This window comes from Falco biarmicus, chromosome 13 (genome assembly GCF_023638135.1).
Source record: "Falco biarmicus isolate bFalBia1 chromosome 13, bFalBia1.pri, whole genome shotgun sequence".
In the NCBI taxonomy this organism is placed as follows: domain Eukaryota; kingdom Metazoa; phylum Chordata; class Aves; order Falconiformes; family Falconidae; genus Falco; species Falco biarmicus.
In genome coordinates, this window is record NC_079300.1 from 2,947,847 (window position 1) to 2,968,116 (window position 20,270).

General features: G+C 38.8%; 1 protein-coding gene across 3 annotated transcripts in view; it reads left to right on the plus strand.

Annotated features, from left to right (window-relative positions):
- Window positions 1-18,608, plus strand: part of SMC4 (structural maintenance of chromosomes 4) — a 41,075-nt gene extending 22,467 nt beyond the window's left edge. For all 3 annotated transcript variants that reach the window (XM_056358682.1, XM_056358684.1, XM_056358683.1), the window contains exons 9-24: window positions 460-610; window positions 1,456-1,620; window positions 2,470-2,703; window positions 3,303-3,488; window positions 5,301-5,462; window positions 6,003-6,228; window positions 6,327-6,406; window positions 8,326-8,478; window positions 8,627-8,753; window positions 10,177-10,366; window positions 11,310-11,454; window positions 12,595-12,768; window positions 14,269-14,451; window positions 15,290-15,522; window positions 16,194-16,377; window positions 18,288-18,608. In XM_056358682.1, the coding sequence (XP_056214657.1) occupies window positions 460-610; window positions 1,456-1,620; window positions 2,470-2,703; window positions 3,303-3,488; window positions 5,301-5,462; window positions 6,003-6,228; window positions 6,327-6,406; window positions 8,326-8,478; window positions 8,627-8,753; window positions 10,177-10,366; window positions 11,310-11,454; window positions 12,595-12,768; window positions 14,269-14,451; window positions 15,290-15,522; window positions 16,194-16,377; window positions 18,288-18,476 (2,782 nt within the window). In that variant the 3' untranslated portion in view covers window positions 18,477-18,608. The remainder of the gene's footprint in view (window positions 1-459; window positions 611-1,455; window positions 1,621-2,469; window positions 2,704-3,302; window positions 3,489-5,300; window positions 5,463-6,002; window positions 6,229-6,326; window positions 6,407-8,325; window positions 8,479-8,626; window positions 8,754-10,176; window positions 10,367-11,309; window positions 11,455-12,594; window positions 12,769-14,268; window positions 14,452-15,289; window positions 15,523-16,193; window positions 16,378-18,287) is intronic.
- The last annotated feature ends 1,662 nt before the right edge of the window (window positions 18,609-20,270 follow it).

Consider the following 20,270-nt stretch of genomic DNA (forward strand, 5'->3'; position numbering starts at 1 on the left):
GAGATTGTTTCAGCTTTTTAGATATATGACCATAATACTTGGGTACATGGATGTTAATAATTTTTTTTCTGGTACCCTTATGAATCTTATGCCTAGATTGTGTTTCTCTGAAATTGATTTGCCTGGGTGCCTATCTCCAATCCAGCTGCAATATTAAACTTCTCATCCTCTGTGATCATAGTAAGTTATTTGTGAGAGATGTGAATTATAAATTCTATCAGCAAAAAAATAAAATTTCTGAACATACGTTTAATATTGCTTTGTTAGTTGATCTTTTCCTGATGAAACATGGCTTCCCCAGGGAAAATACTGTGAATACAGTAAGTCTTGGGTGTTGTTTTTGACAGAAGGCTGAGTAGTATTGGTTTAAATTCTATATGCTTACTTACTAAGTCAAGTTGTGTTGGCCTTATTTTTATAGGGTATGGAACAGATGAGACTTTCTTTTTTTCCCTTCAGGAAAATGAATACAATTGCAAAGTACATAGAGGAAAATAAAGAAAAATTTACTCAGTTGGATTTGCAGGATGTTAAAGCAAGGGAAACTCTAAAACATGCCAAAAGCAGTGCTAAAAAACTGGTGAAGCAACTTGAAAAGGACAAAGAAAAGGTAGCGTGAACTACAACTTGATTTACTTAAAGAAGGATAGTTGGTTGCTCTAGTTGAGAACATCTTTGTGCAGCCAGGATAAAATAGCAAAGGACACCAATTGTACTTTGTGCAACAAAGATGGAAAAGTATGTTGTTGTTTTTTTTTTAATCAGATATTTTATGTCATTTAAATCGGGTAGGGATTTTGTTTGCAAATCACTTACTGAAGTAATGCATTATTCTCGCTTAAAGCATTGCTTGTTGCATATCTTACTATGGAAGACTGGCCAGCAGTACACCAGGCTGTTTTCTGTCTAAAAGCAAAGTTAGAAGCTTTCCTGTTGCTTCTCTGTTGGGAGGTCTCATGGTTTGCAAAGCATCTTTTTATCATGTTTGTTGAGGTTACAGGAATGTTGCATGTTCTCACAGTTACTACCTTTGCAAAACTTTTTTTTTTCCATTTTCCTAGTTCATTTGGTTAATTTAGTGGGTATTTTTTACCAAGATGGTTGGTGCCAGCTGTTATAGATCTTAAATCACTCTGGATTAAGACTGGCCTTCTGAAAGTAGGTATTTAAGAATTAAGCCTTACTGTGTTTTAATGACTTGAGTCATTAAAATGTTTTTTTACTGCTCTGGCTTGCGTCTCACTGGATGGGCTCTAGAACTGAACACACTTTGCAAATAAAATCCAGGACCTCCTGCTAGAGCCACAGTGTATCTTACCCTAGAAAAACACCTGAGCTTCCTTAGGGCTTATGCCTCCTGTGACTTCCACATAGCACTTGAAAGGCAGGGTTTAAATATAAGGAGCAACTTTTTTTTCAGTGGAAGAGGAAGTTAAAAGTCTTTTCCTTGTATAGGTAGAAGAATTGAAAAAGCTACATTCCAACAGTGAAAAAGCTATCAGTGAAGCAACATCTAAGAAAGAGCTTCTTGAAAAGGCAAAAGAGGCAGAAGAAGAAAAACTCAAGCAGGTTATGGATAGCCTTAAGGACGAAACACGAGGGCTTCAGGAAGAAAAAGAGGTTTGAACTGTTTTGACTTAGTACATTTTCTGTATTAACTGATGTGCATAAGTATTTACACTTACAAATTAAATGCTCACAAGACAGTCATAAAATGCTATTTTATATGACAAATACACTGTTTCATGTGTTAGTTCAATGGATCTTAACTGGGAAATTAATTTTGAATTTATAATCAGAGCTAAATCATTCTCATTAAGTTGTCTGCTTTATATAGTGATCGTGTAAAATCAAATATCATTCATATATGCTGATTAAATAATTCTACACTTTCATTATTTGAACATGCTTTAATTTATTCTCCCATCAAAATGTTTAAGCCAATATGTTGCATAAATAAGTAAGCAGATTTTGAAATGGTGTGTTCCGAGCCTTTTGTGCAGCTGTAGTCTGTCTTTGAATTAGTAGACAATGCTACAACGCTTGGTTATTGTTGTTGATATTACCTGTGCAATCACTAAACACCTGGAGGCTGGAATTTTACCCTGTAAATTTGGGGGCTTATTTTCAGTACTTGAAAACGTGTTTTCTCCATTTGCTCTCTAAGTTAGCACATGCATAGGGCTCCTCCCAACTTCCAGTTGAGAAAAGTATACAAAGCTGGTATAGAAATGTTCTGTGATAATTCTCTGATGTTTTTTATAATTATGAAAAATGCCTTATTTAATTTCCATACAGAATGTTAATAGATTAAAAAATACTTGTTCTTCTAGACAACATAACGGTTTTCTGCTGACAGGAGAGCTTGTAAGAAAACATGCCTGTTTCCTCTTTCTTTCATACAGTGTGACTGATGCAGTAAATCCCACAGTTGTCTGGTTGTAGTTGTAACATTGTCAATTTTTGCAGAGCAAAGAGAAAGAGCTCATGGAGTTTAGTAAAGCAGTGAATGAAGCACGTTCAAAGATGGATGTAGCCCAGTCAGAGCTTGATATCTATCTCAGCTGTCATAATACTGCTGTGTCTCAGTTAAATCAGGCAAAGGAGGCTCTGATGACTGCTTCAAAAACTCTTAAAGAAAGGAAAGCTGCTATCAAAGAAATAGATATAAAATTACCCCAAGCTGAACAGGAACTGAAGAAGGTGAGACTTGACTTTCGTATATCTTTGAGTCACAACACAATGTTGCAACACACAAACCAAAGTTCCACTCTTAATTTTAGCAATAATCGTGGTGAAAATAAACAAAAAACTGTCTCAAATAAAATAACATTTAAAAACTGTATTCTATATATTCTAATACTCAGTTAACTAGTGAAGTATTTGATTTCAAAGTTACTTTTGGTTCAGCAAATGTTAACGTTAAGCACTAAAATGAAATCCTACCTATCCCTGCAAGAGGATCTATTTAAATGTCATAATGAGACACGATAAGATAAATAAATGGCTGTGTTTCTGAGCTTTCTTTGAATTTCACTGCTTGCTCTTATCTCATTCCCCAAAGAAAAAAGGTCCCGCTACCTTGTCCTAAGCCTGATTCATGATTTCATAAGCTGTTGTATTTGTGTCAGTGTACTAAATAGTAGCCAAAGTGTATCCATATACCAGCCATTCTTCTGATAAATGTTTGCTACTTCCACTTTCAGTGGCTGGTATCATTGCCTACACAATCGTGAATCTAAGACTCCCTAAATACAGTAGTTTTTGTGAGGCTAAGACAATCTCTTTCTTTTAACCATTAGAAAGAGAAAGAGCTTGAGAATCTGAAAAGAGAAGAATTGGGTGCTAAGGATCTTGTTCGAAACCTGCGTCAAAAAGTAGAAGAAGCCAAAATTTCTTTATCACAAAGTCGCAGTCGAGGAAAAGTGCTTGAGGCTCTGCTTCAACAGAAGAAATCTGGAAATATTCGTGGAATATATGGAAGACTGGTAAATTTTAGAAGACTATTATTGTCTTAAGCTTTATGCCAGGGGTCCTCAAATGTTTTAACCAGGGGGCCGGCGTGTGGATGAAGTGGCAGGCAGTCATCTGCAGCTGCTTGGTTCCCCCCCCCAACCCCCGGCGGGGGGGGGGGGGGGGGGGGGGGCGGGGGGTTCTGTAAATATGGGGGGCCGGATTGAGGACCCTGGGGGGCTGTATCCGGCCCGCGGGCCGTAGTTTGAGGACCCCTGCATTATAGGAACAGAGTGGTATTTCAGTAACTGAAAGGTAAAATTCTCTGCTCTGGTGCTATGAATTCGGACAGCAGAGCTGCAAATCTTATGGACTTGTTATAAATTTAAAAGAGAAGATTGTTGAGGTTCCTGTGTTCAGCACAGAGTAAAAGCAATGGCCATGAGAAAGCTTTGTGTTTTGGTGGGCTAATATTTAAGCTAAATCACTTAGCTGCAGTCTCTATGGTAATATCCTCAAGCCAGGAATACTAACATCTTGTAAACCTGTCCATGCTCTGGTCCTGCCTGTGCTCCTGTGTTTGGGTATGGCTGACAGCTGTAGCGATTCTGATTCCTTTGAACATACGTGCTGGAGAGGTAGTGTGGAGTAGTGCTTTTTACCTTCTGCTGCCACAGAAGGTAGAGTCGGTCAGTAACCACACACTTGGTAGGACTGCCATGGAACTTAAAAAAAAATCTTCCAACTTGTATGTAACTTCATGTGGAATTGTACACTTTTTTTCCCCCTCCAAAAGTTATAAAATTTGATGATCTCTTTGCTGTTAATTTCCTCTTGTTTTACTTGCATACATGTCAAGTCAAAAGAGTAATATTGTTTCCGAAGACAAAGGAAAGCTATGTCATAGCAAAAAGTTGAGTGTTATCAGTTCTCTCCAAGCAGCGTTGATTTAAAGTTCTGAAAACTTGCAGCTGGAGTAGAGTTCTTCATTCCTTTTTTTTCACTAGCACTGAACTGGTGCTAATGCATATCGCTAAATGCAAAAGTGTGATTTTTGTATTCTGCAGTTTTCTCTTTTTTTCCCCTACCTGCTCATCCAAGGAAAATTATCTCTGCTTCAGAAAAATTAGTCTATGTAATGTACATTTGAAAAATGTGTGTATAGACTTGTTTAAAAAAGATGAAGTTCTAACAGCAGCAGACCACTGTCTAGCACAGCTGGCATGAATTTTGTCTCATACTGTTATCACTTGCCGCAGAGAGGAGTGTGAGATTAATCTGTTCTTGAATAACTCGCAGTTGGCTGTGCATGCTGTTTTTCTCTGCTGATGAACAAGAATTTTCCAAAGGTGATGAAACCCCCATACCTGTTTTTCAGATCACTGCAGGACAGCACACAGAAGTGTATGACTTGCTGGGTCCTTCCCAGCTCACCAACAGTAAAACCATATACGGAACACATGAAATTATTTTTTTAGGCCAGACTGTCTCTCCAAAATGCTAGCATATACAATTTAACATTTGCCTACAGTAAATAAATCAAGGCTACCTCATTGCTCTACCAGAAGCACCACTTTTGAAGCTTGGGTATATGAATTTCTGCTATGGGAGTAAGTACATTAGAAATACATAAACAGCAGTGTGCAGGAAAGGCAGGTGTGGTATTATTTTACAAATACTAATTAAGGTTCAAGTTTTTTCACAGAAAATCATTTTATAATTTGTTTTCATCTCATTTCACTTTGTGTAAAGTTTTTGTCATTTATTTCTTAATACCAAGAGAAGAAAACATTGATGCCAAGCTAATCAGTGTACTTCTGCCTCCCCCTGCAACCCTCAATTATTAGGGAGACTTGGGAGCTATCAATGAGAAGTATGATGTTGCTATTTCATCGTCTTGCGGTGCCTTGGACGACATCGTTGTTGATACAATTGATACTGCACAGAAATGTGTGAATTTCTTAAAGGCGGGAAAAATTGGAATTGCCACATTTATAGCCCTGGACAAAGTAAGTACTGGCACTTTGGCAAAACAAATTGTTGATTTGTCCTACTGTACATAGTATTCATACTGTATAAGTATAATGTATTGATATGTGTGTGTATAAATATGTATTATATGTGAATAATTACACTGTGTATGTATTAATACAGCCAAAACTAAAATATAATATGTTGGTACCTTAAAACATTCTACTGGCAGATAACATTTATTTACAGAGAATTACAAGGTTTTTAGATAACCTATGTGTACAACAAATGTTCGGCGTGCCTATTTTTACATTTAGGGTTTTTTTTAACAAATTAGCAAACTTAATAATCCAAGTGATCTAGCAACTGTAAACTATGAAAACTATAAAAGAGAACAATGAGTTACCTGATTTTATAATTAAACTGGAAGTTAGTAGAGATCCCCAAGGAAGGAAGCTTGACTGGTAATTGCAACGGGCTTGAATTTGCTTTAAAGTCTTAGCATACCTTAGAATAATGAAATTAACTCGTAATTTGGCCTAAGGAATCTCTTTCATTTATCTATCACTTTGATGTAGATGGCTGTATGGGAAAAAGCATCTGAAAAAGTCCCAACTCCTGAAAATATTCCTCGGTTGTTTGATCTGGTGAAAGTAGAAGACAAGAAGATTCGCCTGGCTTTTTACTTCGCCTTACGTGATACTCTAGTAGCTAATAACTTGGAAGATGCTACCAGAGTGGCATTCGGAAAAGATAAAAGGTGGAGGGTGGTAACGATGCAAGGACAGGTCATTGAACAGTCAGGTATTTAAGTGTAAACTTGAGATTATATTTTAAGCACTTTATAGATGACATCTAAGCACAGTAAGCTTGCTAACTTCTTTTCATCTCTCTTACTCTAGGAACAATGACTGGTGGTGGGAGTAAAATAATTAAGGGCAGAATGGGTCCCTCAGTCATAATGGATGTTTCAGAAGAAGAGGTTGGTACATAATCTTAATTAAAAGTGGAATTTCATCAGAGTTCCTTATGTTCTGGCAGTTTATATACATGTGCTATTTTCTTTGAAATCTGTATGAGTAGCTAACAATCTGTGATGCAAGATACATTAACAATGATTTATAAAGCTAAAATTCCCCAGGTTAGCATAGATTATATCGCTTTTAAGTGCAGTTGTTCACAGCCCAGCTACCATATGCCTATTACTTAATTCTTACTCTCATAGTTCTGCCTTTGCTAGCTTGGAAACTGATTGAAGATACTGAGCTTAAGGAACAATTAAGCTGCAGAGCAGCATACACAAACTCAAGAGCAAGAAAAGACAGGTTGAGTCCTTCATTTTATGTCCTTGTAAGATTTGGCAAGGAGTGGCAGAGCTTTCCTTCCAGTTTGTATTTTGAGAATGTTTTAGAAAATAAAGATACAGCTTGCTTTTTGTTCTGAATTCTTTTAGGTTTTAGCCTGTAGTTTTATTTAGTACAGTTGTAGCCTGGGTCTTTTCTGCCTAGTACCTGCTGATCAACTTAACTGTGATCAAAGTGTTAGTACCTCTTCAAGAAGACAAACTCGCCTGTGTATCTGTCAAGTAAACCATGGCTCCTGACATCAGTCCTTTCCCTACAGAAGACGGAACGTTTGCTCTTTAGGAATGAGAGCTATAAGCCAACACAAGGGTTGGACTTTTGCTAAGGACACTGAAGCAGTAGTTCGTGTTTTTTACATGAAAATACTTTCAAATTGGAGAACTTCAAAATCAATCTCAGCTGTAAGGTTCTCTCTATGGGATTTCTCTGCTGGAGGAGATAACCATGTCACTGCCTTTGCTGACGTTTCTGTGCTTTTTGGTTTTATCACCGAGAGGTTAAAATATCTATCTATTCGCCTCTCATCTGTCGTCTGTAGTTTCACCTTCACTCAGCTTGGAAAACAGGATTGCACTGGCCAAGAAAAGATACAATTCTGCAAACCCTGGAGAGTTTGACATACCACGCTTTTTTTTTTTGTCAAGCCTTTTCAGATAATGCTGTACTCTTAAAGAACTAATGAGCTAATCTCATGGACAAAGCGTTACTGTCCTGGCCTTGTAAAGGGCCAATAAATACATAAGGCAGCTCATATTGAGTTCTTATTAATTAAGGGACTTTGCTATTTCTGGTCTCCACACTTCAGATTTATTTGTTGTGTGTTCTCTCCAAGAGACAGACTTATGTACTGTTTTCTGTTCCATCCATGAGAGATACTGTGGCATTTTGTAAAGATTAGTAGCTGTAACTTCATTTCTCCACTTTCGAGAGTTTTGGCTCTATACCTGTCTAGCGTAGTGGACAGCTCCAAGTAAACAAGTATATTGATAATCTGCAGCTGTTAGTTCTCTGTGTGTAAAAACAGAAAATGGGCTGAGATCTCTAATGTGTCCTTATTCCTTTTGCTCTTGAAGGTGAATTGCAAGGCTTGGTCGCTTGGCCAGTTACCATGTGCAAAAGCTTGTCTTCTTAACAGCAGGCTACAACAGGAACCACAAGCGTCAAATTTTACCTATATTAAAAACTGCTTCTAGCTTCTGCTTGCGTGTGGTTTGCTTTCTGCCTTCACCATTCTGACTTAAGCCTTTGAAGCTTATCTACATCTGCTTCTATTTCATTAAAATAATTCTCCATTACAAGCTATTTTGACAAGGATTTTTCAACTTGATTTTTCTTATGCTTGCTCCTCTTGTTTTTGACTATTATCACTGATCTCCTCAGCAGTCAGTCTCCCATTTTGTGTCCAGCTACAGCAAATTTTCAAGTTTTTATTCCACTTTCTTGTATTTTGAGAGATCATAGACTGTCAAGCACATGAATAAGACCTTGCCGTGAAGTGGTGACATTAGGCAAATGATCATATCTCATCTTTGTGTAGGTCAGTAAAATGGAATCTCAACTGGAGAAAGATTCTAAAAGAGCAGTACAGTATGAAGAAGAGAAATTACAACTTGAAGGAGACATAAGAAAACTGTACCAAGATGTTTGGGAAATGAGAAATACTTTGGAAAAGTATAAAGCAAGTATCCAGGTGAGCAAGTTTATTATTGGAACAGTATCTGGCTTCTCCAGCAATGTGCAGGAGCATAACTTCTCAGCCTTAGCTTAACATAGTCCTTGTTTTAGTGTCAAGGATCTCTTCAAAGTACAGGATTCTAACACAGTTGTGTTTTCTATAGAATTTGTCTGAACAAGAAATATGTCTAACAACCCAAGTTAAGGAACTTGAAGCTAATGTAATTGCTGCTGCTCCAGACAAAAACAAACAGAAAGAATTGGAAAAAACCCGTAACAGTTATAAAAAAGGTAGGCTTTCTGGAGAGGGGATTACAGATAAAAATTGCAGTCATGTTCTTTAACTAATACAGGAATGGATGGTTAAAACTTTGTTCTTTGAGATTAGCAGCACGGTACTGGATCTTGGTTTGGAACCTCATTTCTTCTGAGGAGGGCAATAAAAAGTGCTTCTAGAGATAAGGATGTTAAAACTCTTTTTTTTGCAATTGTTCAAGTTCATATTTGAGTCAAGCTAAAGTAAACATTAATTTTAGGGGGTTCGTTTATTTGGTTAGATTTTGGTGGCTGTATTACATACAGATTCATAGGGAAGCTTAGTTTAATTAAGGGTAAGAATTCTTCATGTGGAGGTAAAGGCTTTTGCTGTGCCTTGACTGGCTTATTATGTGACTTTAAAATTACTACCCTGTATTCTGTTGTGGGCACGCTGCACCCCTGTGCTTTTTGTGAAGGTTGTTTATTCTGAGAACTTGAGTAACAGTTTCTCTGAAGAAACTGGTAGCTTTGTAAAGTAAACCTTGTCTGCTTTGTATTTCTTGTGCAGGGAATAATAGGAGCATAGTAAAACATCATTCCCTTCCCCCCACAATTCTTTCATAGCATTTTAGGAAAAAGAATATGTACTACTGTTCTCTCTGTGCCTCTTTTGAACAGTATAGCATCAGGAAAGTATGAATGTATGATTCCTCAATCACACTGAAGTTTGATGTTACAAATATTTTCTCTTAATATTTGTACCAAATAATGGAGAGACGCAAACCTGTGTTCTCTGGAGAGATGACTGCCTGCCACATTTCAAGCCTCTGCTCTACCGCTTCTGTCCCCAAAAGGAAATTAAATCTGTAGCAAACTTAGTGAGGGACTTTGTTTTGCCTTTAGAATGCTAAAGTGCTATGCGTGTTATTTTTGAAAGCTGTTCAATGTATTAAGGTGGTTTTGTTGAGTTTTAAATAGAAGCTAAATAAGGAAACTTACTTACCTTGAAGGTAGAGTAGGCTATCTTATTATTCTGCATGCTGTAGTAACCACACGGTAACACCAGTTACTAAGCAATGGTTAGTGGCCAGTTCTTAAAATTTAACCTCTGAGCATTTTTCCATTAAAAAAATGCAAAGAATGAAGTTTGGAATAGCTTCTTATGTACTATCTCATGTATTTATCTTAGATATATCAAGTAATCCAACTAAAATTTTTTGTGGTTTCCACCAAAAAAGGCTTGGTAGTGTAACAGTGTCAGAAAGATGTGGGTGGTATTTTTTTCTTTTTGCCACAGTGAAAAAAAACCCCGTTTTTCATAGTATGAAGAAATACGTACACTTCTCAATATATTAATACAGCAGAGCTTTTTATCACTTAAATTGTGACGTGTTGCAGGAGGCCAGTGTTCCTAGGGACAGCATGATGACCTTAACTCAGTTTTGTTTATCGACAGACTATGACTGCGTTGCTGAGAGAGCAAGTAAAATAGAAAATGAAGTTAAACGATTACATAACCTCATAATGGATATCAATAACCATAAACTTAAAGCACAACAAGACAAACTTGATAAGATCAACAAAGACATTGACGAATGTACTTCAGCTATAACCAAAGCCCAAGTGGCAGTCAAGACTGCGAACAGGTATGGCAGACATGGCTTGCTGGGCTGTAAAGCTTTGGTCTGTAATTGTCTATTGCTGCAATTCCTGTTTGATTAGTCAGATCTTGGGCGGTGGCGGTGGCATTTGTCAGGCTAGAAGAGATGATTTTCACCTCTTCATGGCTAGAGGAAGCCTGGAGGGAGGAGGTCATAACCTTTCAAACTGAGACTGGTTCTTAATTAAGAACCATAATCTTTGTTAATTACTGTGCTTTAAAGGCAAAGGATCAAAGACCTAGAAAGCTTAGTGAAATCTGACCAAGGAGAGTCATGTCAGCCTTCAAATAGCTGCATCTGTTGGCATCGATGCCTGCAGGACATTTGCTTGTTTTAAGCAGTCTCCATAGCTAAAAATTCTGTGACCTGAAAATCTTAATTTTCAGTTGCATGTCTAATACTGTAAATGTTGCTTGTGTCAAGGAGGTAAAGGGAAATAAAATCTTTAGTTTATAAATAGGAAGATGAAAAAGTCACGTTTATTTCGTTTTTTTCTGTTAATACTTGCCTATAGCTGAAATGCAATCTTTCAGGATAAAGATTCAAAATAGCATTTAATTGCCATGCAGTGGAGCAGTTCAAATCTGAGGAGACTGATTTCATTGTAAGACATGTCAGGAAATAAAATGTGAATTATTTTTTTTGTTAGCTTAACAATGCATAATGAATACTTATAACAAATGTCAAAACTGTCTCTGAAAGGGCAGATGAAGTAATTTAATGAGGCCTGTCTGTCTGCTGTATGTTTAAGGAAGACAACTTTGTTTTACTTGGATATCTCAAGAGTGTGAGAGTTGAGGCATAAATAAGCACTTCCTATTTAGTTGTCAATAGCCACTGAACAATCTTTACAAGGTTGTGTTTCTAGATTACCTTATGTCCTACTTGCACTTGTGTGAGCTATACAAACATCTTGGTACCCATGCAGAAACATGAAAAAATCTGAAGAGTCTGTTCTTCACACCGAGAAGGAAATTGAAGATAACAAGAAACAAATTGAAGACTTAACAGAAGAGCTGACTGCACTAGAAGGCAAAGCTATTGAGGTTATAAATGACCGCAAGCAAGCTGAAGTAAGTGTCATGTTAATTTAGTGTATTTTTTCACAGAGGATGTCTGTGAAATAAATTTTCAATAGTAGTTATTGTGCCAGAATTGTTTTAACGGCTGATGTCTGTCAGCCTTCATCCTTAGACTGCCAGGCAGGCCTAGCAAGGGGCCGCATTAGCTGGTAGTATCTTCATTTATTTAAAAAAAACCAACCAACCAACCAACCAAACGAACCGAAACCACCTACCAAAAAGCTACCTTGCCATTTAAGCCTCAGACTTGACAGTGCTGGTCTAGAGTATCTTTTTCTCTGATACTCTACTACTTATCCTCCAAAAATTCCCATGGGGATAAAATGGCAAAGAATATTATTTTCTGTATCCCGCCGTATATTGTGGGCATTCATACAACATTAATGATTTTATTTAATCGTTAATCAAAGTTGGCCTTTAAATACAGATGCCGGGGGTGGGGGTAAAATTAGGGCAAGACAGTCCTAGTATGCAGTCTGGCCTTCAACAAAAATCAGAATGATGAGTTCCATCCTTATCATATCCTAGTTACAGCCTTCTAGCCTTCGCAGATTTTGTTGTACAGCTGCAGAGTGGCATTCCACCATGGTCAGGGAATGGGAATGGTGTTCTTTTTTGTTTTTTCTATACTTACCTGAAAAAATCTGTTGACCCAGTTCTCTGAGGCTAAGAAAAAAATCTTAAACCAAGTTTCCCTGAAGAAATTACTGGTTTTAAAACTTGCTTAACTATAGATCTTTTCTCCAGTTATGTGACACTTCAGTTTCCCATCTAGATTTATGTACAAGAGTGAGTGAAAACAACCAGGATGGCTGGAATTCTTCCATACAAAGCTGTTTCTTTGAGACAGTCTTTCTCTAAAACTGCCTTTTAGCTAAAAACATCCGAATGTAGGACTTGTTTGATCCAAATCTGGAATGAAAATAAAAACTGCAGCGTATTTTCAGTCATTCCAGAATTCAGGAACTAGGTTGATCTAAATACAAGAATACGTATTTGTTTACATCAATACTTAGGACTGTGGAGAGTAACGCTGTGAATAACATAATGAAAACAAATCTATAACCTGAGAAAGCAGTAATGTTCTTGTAGGAAACAGATTCATGCACTTTTTTGGTCATTTCTGTTTAGGAAGCATTGCCAGCAGTTCAGGAGGAGCACCGCGGTTTACTCGAGGAGATTAAAAACATTCAGGATGATGAACACACCCTTCGAAAGGAAGCTCTTAATATTAAGCTGAAAACTGAACAAATTGATAGTCATATTTCTGCACACCAGTCGAAGATGAAATACTGGCAAACAGAGGTAGGGAAATTGTTTCGTTCCTAAAACTTGAACTATAAGATCTCAAAAGATTAGTATGGTGAATATGTTGACATGCAGTTAGAAAACAGGTAATTTGGGAGAAAATTCATATTCAGCTCACAGTTTATTGGTGTTTATGCTATAAAAAACAAATCTAAAAAAGATGACCCTTCTGTCTTTTACTTTTCTGGTTTACATACAAGGTTATGAATTACCTTCTAGCTTTTCAAGTTTTCTTTATGAAAGTATGGTAGGATAACTGTAACTGACATAATGCTGTCTACGAGTAATTAAGAGCAATGAGGAAAAAATAAATAGGCCATAAACAGGAACCAGGAGACATTTTGTGTCTGCGTATCCTCTCTGTAGATACTGGAAAACGTTTTAAAAGGGTAGGCACCCTCCTAGTTGAGAGAAAAAAAGCAAGACGTTGATAACTAAAACACAAGTTATGTGTAACTACTCGGTGCTGCTTCCACTGAGCTGTTCTTTATAAATTGGCAAGACCTTTTCCTTGAAAGCATTTCACCTAAAACTTGTAGTCCATTTGGTACATCAAATTGCCTTTCCCCAGTGATAGATAATTGGGCTGACAGGAATTCTGTGGGGCCAGCAAAAAAATTTGCTCCTCAGAGGTTGCTGCTTGAACCAGCTCGTCGAGTAAATTGGAGTCAGTGGGAGTAAGGAATTGCCAACTCTAGGTGCTACAACACCTAGCTTCTCAGGCTTGGACTTGAATGGACTGCTGGCAGCCTTCACACAGGTGGACGCACAGATAGCTTTACTCACACCTCATTTCTTGCCATCTAGTTCTGTTGAACGAGCTAGTTCTAAGTGTTTGACATGCGGTGCGTTCATTCCAAAGGTGACTGACCAGCTTCTGGGAAGGGCTCTTAATCCTTCTGGAAACAATTCTGCACGGAATTCTGACATTTTCTGGCCCATAGATTACTTGAGCACAGAGTTAACACCTCTTGAAACTCAGGTGTGTGCTCAGGGGGGCATGCTCTTTTTATTATATATCCTTTCTACTTCATATTTAAATCATGTAGACCAGCAGATGACCTCGCAATGCACAGTGCCCTTCATACCCTTGTTGTATGATGATAACGGGGACAGCTACCCAGCAAGCAAAGCTGCTGTCAGAAGTTCTTCAATCTTGACCATGCAAAGTATTAAGTATATAGTTGTTGAAGTTCTGTGGCATCAGTAAAAATGATTTCCTCCTTATATGCTACTGCTCCTCTCACAGGGAAATCTCCTTTGTAAGAATGATGTATATAATTTTCAGGAACAGAATATTAGGGTAAAAGGATAAGTTGTCTTTTTCACAGCTCATTTTTAAATGTGTTTTTTAAAAGTTATGTGAAGAATCTTTGAATGTTTTGAGATTGGAAGCTTCAGTATGTACTAATACAGAATATGTTTATTTTACAAACATGTTCATGTGATAACTACTGTGATCTTTAAAGGTTTCTGGTGACTGGTTTTGAATTTCAGGTATCAAAATTGTCACTGCACCCCATAGAAGATAAACCACCTGAAGAACTTCCAGTATTAAGTCAAGAAGAGCTTGAGGCTATCAAGGATCCAGATGTCATCACTAACCAAATAGCTCTCCTGGAAGCCCAGTGCCAAGGAATGAAACCTAACCTTGGTGCTATTGCAGAATATAAGAGGAAGGTAAGCTTAGTTACTGCTGTCTGGTAGTAGGATTAATCTTTTTGATATTGTGTTACCTGTTGGGGCAGTAACACGGTACGCCCCCCGTCTGAGGCAGCAAGCGTTGTGTAGACAGCTTTATTGCTTGCCCGTACTTCAGTCTGTACAGAACTCGTGTCATTGCTTCTGAAGTACGGAGGTGACCTTCCAGCTGTGCATTTTTCTTCAGGTGAGTGTTCAAATAGATCCTGCCCTCGAAGCGCATCCCAAACCACACTCTTTATCTAGGTGACTGAAGAGACAATCTCACCTACGGGCATACTAGGGGAAGGGGGTGCTGCTGTTCTTCCGTTTCTTTCTTTGGGAGACTGAAATGGAACCCTTGTATGTTCCCTTTCTCTGCTGCAGGCCATGCTGTTGCTAGTGTCCTGAATATTTGTTAGCTCGTACTTAGCCAAGTATGACAGTTGTATCTAGGAATTTACGTACACCTTTTATATGTGATGTCAGGTGAAGACAACTTTCTCCTGTGAAAGTTTTATTTAGAGTCAACTAGTCTTGACAGACTAGGCAGATCCACAACAATACTAGGACTTTTTTTTTCTCCTCACAATACTCACTTCAGCAATATTGGACTGTTCAACACATTAAATTTTTTTTTTATTCTAACATGGGTTTTCCATCAGCCACTTAGAGATGAGAAAAAAGAGAAAGGTTGGATTTGTTCTTTTGTTTCAAGGCTCTTAGCCATTATGGGGAAAATAAGTTTTCAAAAGGTAGGGAAAATAGTTTAAAATCTAAACTAAGGAGACAGCTTCTTTAACTGTAATTTTGGTGGTTTGGGGTTTTTTTTCTACAGGAAGAGCTATACTTGAAACGTGTGGGTGAATTGGATGACATTACCACTGAGAGAGACAACTTCAGACAAGCTTTGGAAGATATTAGGAAACAAAGGCTACATGAATTTATGGCAGGATTTAACGTAATAACAACTAAACTGAAGGAGAACTACCAGATGCTTACTTTGGGAGGGGATGCTGAGTTAGAACTTGTGGACAGTCTGGACCCCTTCTCCGAAGGAATCGTATTCAGGTTTGTCAAAATACTTTGTATTATTGCTCTAATCTAATAGTGGTATTGCTTTTTTTCAATGTGCTTTTTAAGTAAATTTTCATTGATCATCAGCTAACCACGACAGTCCCCCTCTTGGCAAGATACTGACAGGAGCCACAACTTTTTAGCACGGAGATTGATTTCTCCTGGAGAAATAAGTAACTCACTGCAGTTAGAAAGCTTTGGCTTTGAAGTAATTTCTCAGGCTTTCCTAATCCCCAAATCATTTCATTCTGCCTAGGGGATCATGTCAATCACATCCGTAACTGAAGATTGTTCTGTTGTAAATGCTCCTAAGAGTACATTCATTACCTAAAGAGTAGAACAGCACTTTTGAAAGATAATTAAATAGCGGTTCTTAAGTGTTCTAGTTCCTACAGAGAATGGCAGAGTGTTACAGTAGTCCGAGTTCAGGTCAGCATCAGCTGACCACACAGCCATGTGTGCACCCAGGGAGTTACTCCTTGGTGAGTAGAAATAATCCAGTTTGCTACCTCTGAGCTGCAGAGGACTAAGAGTATCAAGCAGCTCATCCACTGTTTTAGTCAAGCTTCTTTATTGTCATTCCCTCCTGTCTTGTGACTTGCTTTTCACCACAACTAACTTCAATTGAGAACAGAGATAAGTTACAAACTCTTAATTTGTTTCAGTGTTCGGCCTCCGAAGAAAAGTTGGAAGAAGATATTTAACTTGTCAGGAGGAGAGAAGACTCTTAGTTCACTGGCTCTAGTTTTTGCTCTTCATCATTACAAGCCAACGCCGCTTTATTTTATGGATGAGATTGATGCAGCACTTGACTTCAAAAACGTATCTATTGTAGCATTTTACATATATGTAAGTATTTCATGGTAACTAGTATAATCTTCCTAAGATATTTTCTTCTCTGCCAGAAAAACAAAGTAGTAACACAATTATGGCCAGATTTAAAAATCTGGAGTGATAGAATATTATTAAGCGGAAACTATGTACAAAGCAGATTTCCAGAAAGGTGCTTACAGTGTTGCTTTCTCTGTATTTTTTCTAAGCTGCTAAGCTTAATTCTTTCCTGAAATGCGGCAACAAATAGAGGATTTACAAGGGTTTTTTCCCTCCAAATCCTGTTTCAAAAGCAGTCTAAGGAGTGCTAGAATTTGCCAAAGGTGCCACATTTCCTTGCTGCTACTGCTTCCTTTTTAAAAAATAGAGTCTTTCCCCAAAATAATCAGCTGTAGTCAGCTGAGAATACAGTAACTTATTTAGCTCTTAGTAATGTGTTCAAGTATCCAAGTTCATGATTTCATTCTCGGGAGCAGCCAAGGTTCCTTGGGTTTTTACTTCCATTTCATTAACATGAGCTGTTTCCCATAGGCTTCTTTGATCTGTGTCTTTATTAGTGTTCTTTTTCTTTCATGCCTTTAAAAAGTCTGTCATTGCTGTATTTAAGTGAAACAAACATTTACATTGCTACAGTTCTGGTTGCTAATTTAAACTTGGGATTTTCAGAACTATCCAAGGTAGAAGCACCCTAGAAGTACCAAAGACTGATTAGCTACTTAAAATTAGGGAAACACTTCAAAGATGCCTGCCTACAAATGTAGTTTTAACCTTTGCTTCCACAATACTCGTACTTTCACAAAGGAGGGTCCATCACCCAGATGGGGTTTCGTAGGGCAAAGAGTTTCATTTCAGCTGCAGTGTAGACTAACACTTAAATTTAAAACTTAGAGTAGTTTAGCTCTTAAATGCAAGTTAGAGTTTAGTGTAGAGCTGTAGCTTGTATTCTGTATACAGCTTCTAAATTAGCAGTCCTAGGAGAAAAGATCGGTATTTGAGCCCTTTTTATTACATCTAGCCCTAAGCTTCTGAACCTCCTAAAATTCGATGTAAAGACAGAACGTGGGTACACGCCGCGAGTCTCCTCAAAGTGATGAAGTGCTTTGTTAGCACAGGGAGCAGTGGCCAGCCCTCGCTCTGCCCTGCTAACTGCTGCACAGCCCGCGCAGTGGCCTGCCACCCTAACCAGCTCCACGCACATCATTGCTGGGTGTTCGGAGATGGCTGAAGGGGGTGAAGACGCCCCTGTGCCACACTGTACCCTACGGGCTGGATTTTACCCAGCTTTGCAATCCCACTTAGTTAGCAGTTGGTCCTTACTGGATTTCTCCAGTGTGGCAGCAACAGCAGCTACACTGATTCTGCCAGATTCTTAAGGATAAAGTTTGTTTTATTTTTAAAGCGTCACCAAATTTAGATATTGTTACCTCTCGTCGTGCAGGGTCACAGAACTAGTGTTCATCAAGGCTTGTCCTCATTAGCCAAGGGCTTTCTTTCCCCTATTGCCATGCACCGAGAACAGGTTTGTTTTCATTCTGAGAGCAAGGGTTGCTTTAACAATTCAGGTAACTTAATGATACCCACCTTCGGTAAATCTTGTGGAATTCATGTTAAAACTATGGTGAATTGCAACTATGGAAAGCAATTATATATCTTTAATCGAATTCCCTTGAGTAGGCTGTGTAAAAGATAAAAGGAGGAGACTCACTGAAGTACAGAGCAGTGCTTCATGCCGATAGCCAGGCTGGGAGCATGTTGTGCACCTACTGATTACGGACAGCAGGGACTCTGAGGCCTCATCACCTGCAGACCTGTTGACTGACATACTTCTAGCGATGTTTTCATCAGTTCCTAAAACCTGAATACAGAGATCATACAAGAACAGAGCTTTCTGAAATGCTGTGGGCTAACACAAATAACTTCTGTTTCAGGAACAAACAAAAAATGCACAGTTCATCATCATCTCCCTGCGAAACAACATGTTTGAGATTGCGGACAGATTAATTGGAATTTATAAGACTCACAATACCACGAAAAGTGTGGCAACAAACCCCAAAGTTATCGCTTCAAAAGGACTGGCTGAACTTGCGGCTCGTGGGTGTAGTATAGCTCAAAAGTAGCGAGGAATAAAGTTCCATTCTTACTGCTGCTTGTATCTAAGATACTTTTGTATTTGAGATTTTTTTTAATTTCAGTTTTGTGTTTTATCTTATTAATAAAATCAGCGTCAATAAATTCCGTTTTTCAAATTACACCGTCTATACAGATTTTAATTATGTGACCTGAGTTTAAAAAAAAAAGCTGTTGTTTCCTAAAGCTTACCCATGGAATATTAAAATGCAGCTAGATACATAATTTAAGTCAATGCTTGCCTTCTGCGTTTGGTTGGAAATGCCTGTATGGCTGCATATACCAAACAAGTGCAAATCTTCAGAGCGTCCTGTATTGTTTGATTATACAAGTTCTAGTGAGTAAAGGCAGTGTACAAAATTATTTCCCTGTATACGATAAGGATGTCATATGTTATGCTGCATGGTTTGGGACTAAGCCGTTTGTAGCCATTTTGTAATGAATTGCTTCAGTTTAGGAAGCTGCTCTTCAGTTATTTTCCTCTCCCCTCCCACAGGGCCTGCTCCTCCCTCAGCTGCGGCCACGCTGTGCGCTCGGGTTTGTGAAGGCAGGAGTTGCCATCTGCTCGCTTCTGCTGCCCCGCACAAGGGGCTCGGCTCTTCCTGGGGAAGACTTGGTGAGGTTGGGTGAAGCTGCACCTGGCTGTGACAAGCAGCTCTCCCTTCCCATCAGCAGCATCTCAACACTCCACTGTACAGGTTTTGCTTCAAATCCCACCCCTCTTTTTTTTTTTTTTTTTTTTTACTTTAGGAACTGAAATTATGTGGTTTATCCCAGAAGCCAGCCCAGTATCTGGCACACTTGCACCAGTACTGCTCCTGGTGCTACGCTTCCTGGGGAAAAAACCAGCTCCGTCACAGCTGTGCTGCTGCTCGGTGGAAAAGCTGACCAAGAGGAGCCGGTGCTGCTGGGCCTTGTTTACATTCCCAGCTCTTGCTATTTTCGTACCTGGTCAGTTGATCCTGCCTGCTGCTGTAGTCCCGAGGTGGTTCCTTATGCCTCCAGCTAAATCTGGCACGATTGGCCCAGATCCGGTGCAAGCTTCACCCTGTCCTAAAAGGCACAATCAGCAACATGGACTGAAGCAGGGGGGTAACATAATTTGCTATAAAGTCTAGAGATACACTTTCTACGTAATCTTAACCATTAAGATCACCCCACATACATTAATTTTCACTTGACAACATCTGATATCAAGTGATGTGTACGTGCACCACAGACTATTGCCAGGAACAGATCTTGGTGTCATACGTGGGCAGTTTTCAGAAACCACAGCTCAGCAACAGTCACAAACACAATAATACATGAGAAAAACCCCTCTCTGGCCCAGCCCCGCTCCAGCCACCAGTGCTGTGCACAGCCGGGCTTTTCTCATCTCGAGATGAAGCTACAAAGTCTTGCAGCAGAGCTTCAGGATGAGCGTGCGGGCAAGATCAGCCAAGAACACAGCAGCAAACTACTTGAGAGGCAGGCTGCACTGCCTGGGCACCTGGCAACTAAAGTTTCTGCCCTCCAGATCTCGATACGCTTTTTCAACCAGACTTACCCTCTTTAAAAAAAATAAAAAATTAAAAATGCCTGCAGTAAGAATTACACCTCTAACACAAGGTTTCAGAAGAAGGTAATTGAAAAAATGGGAAAAAAACCCACCACAGGTCTGAGAGGGTACAACACCCCCCCCCCCAATTAAAATGGAGTAAAAAGATTTGATTTGCTTGAAAAAGCTTCCATCTCCGCTTCATGAAACTAAGCATGCAGGGCTTGTGTCCTGCCCAGCGGACAGA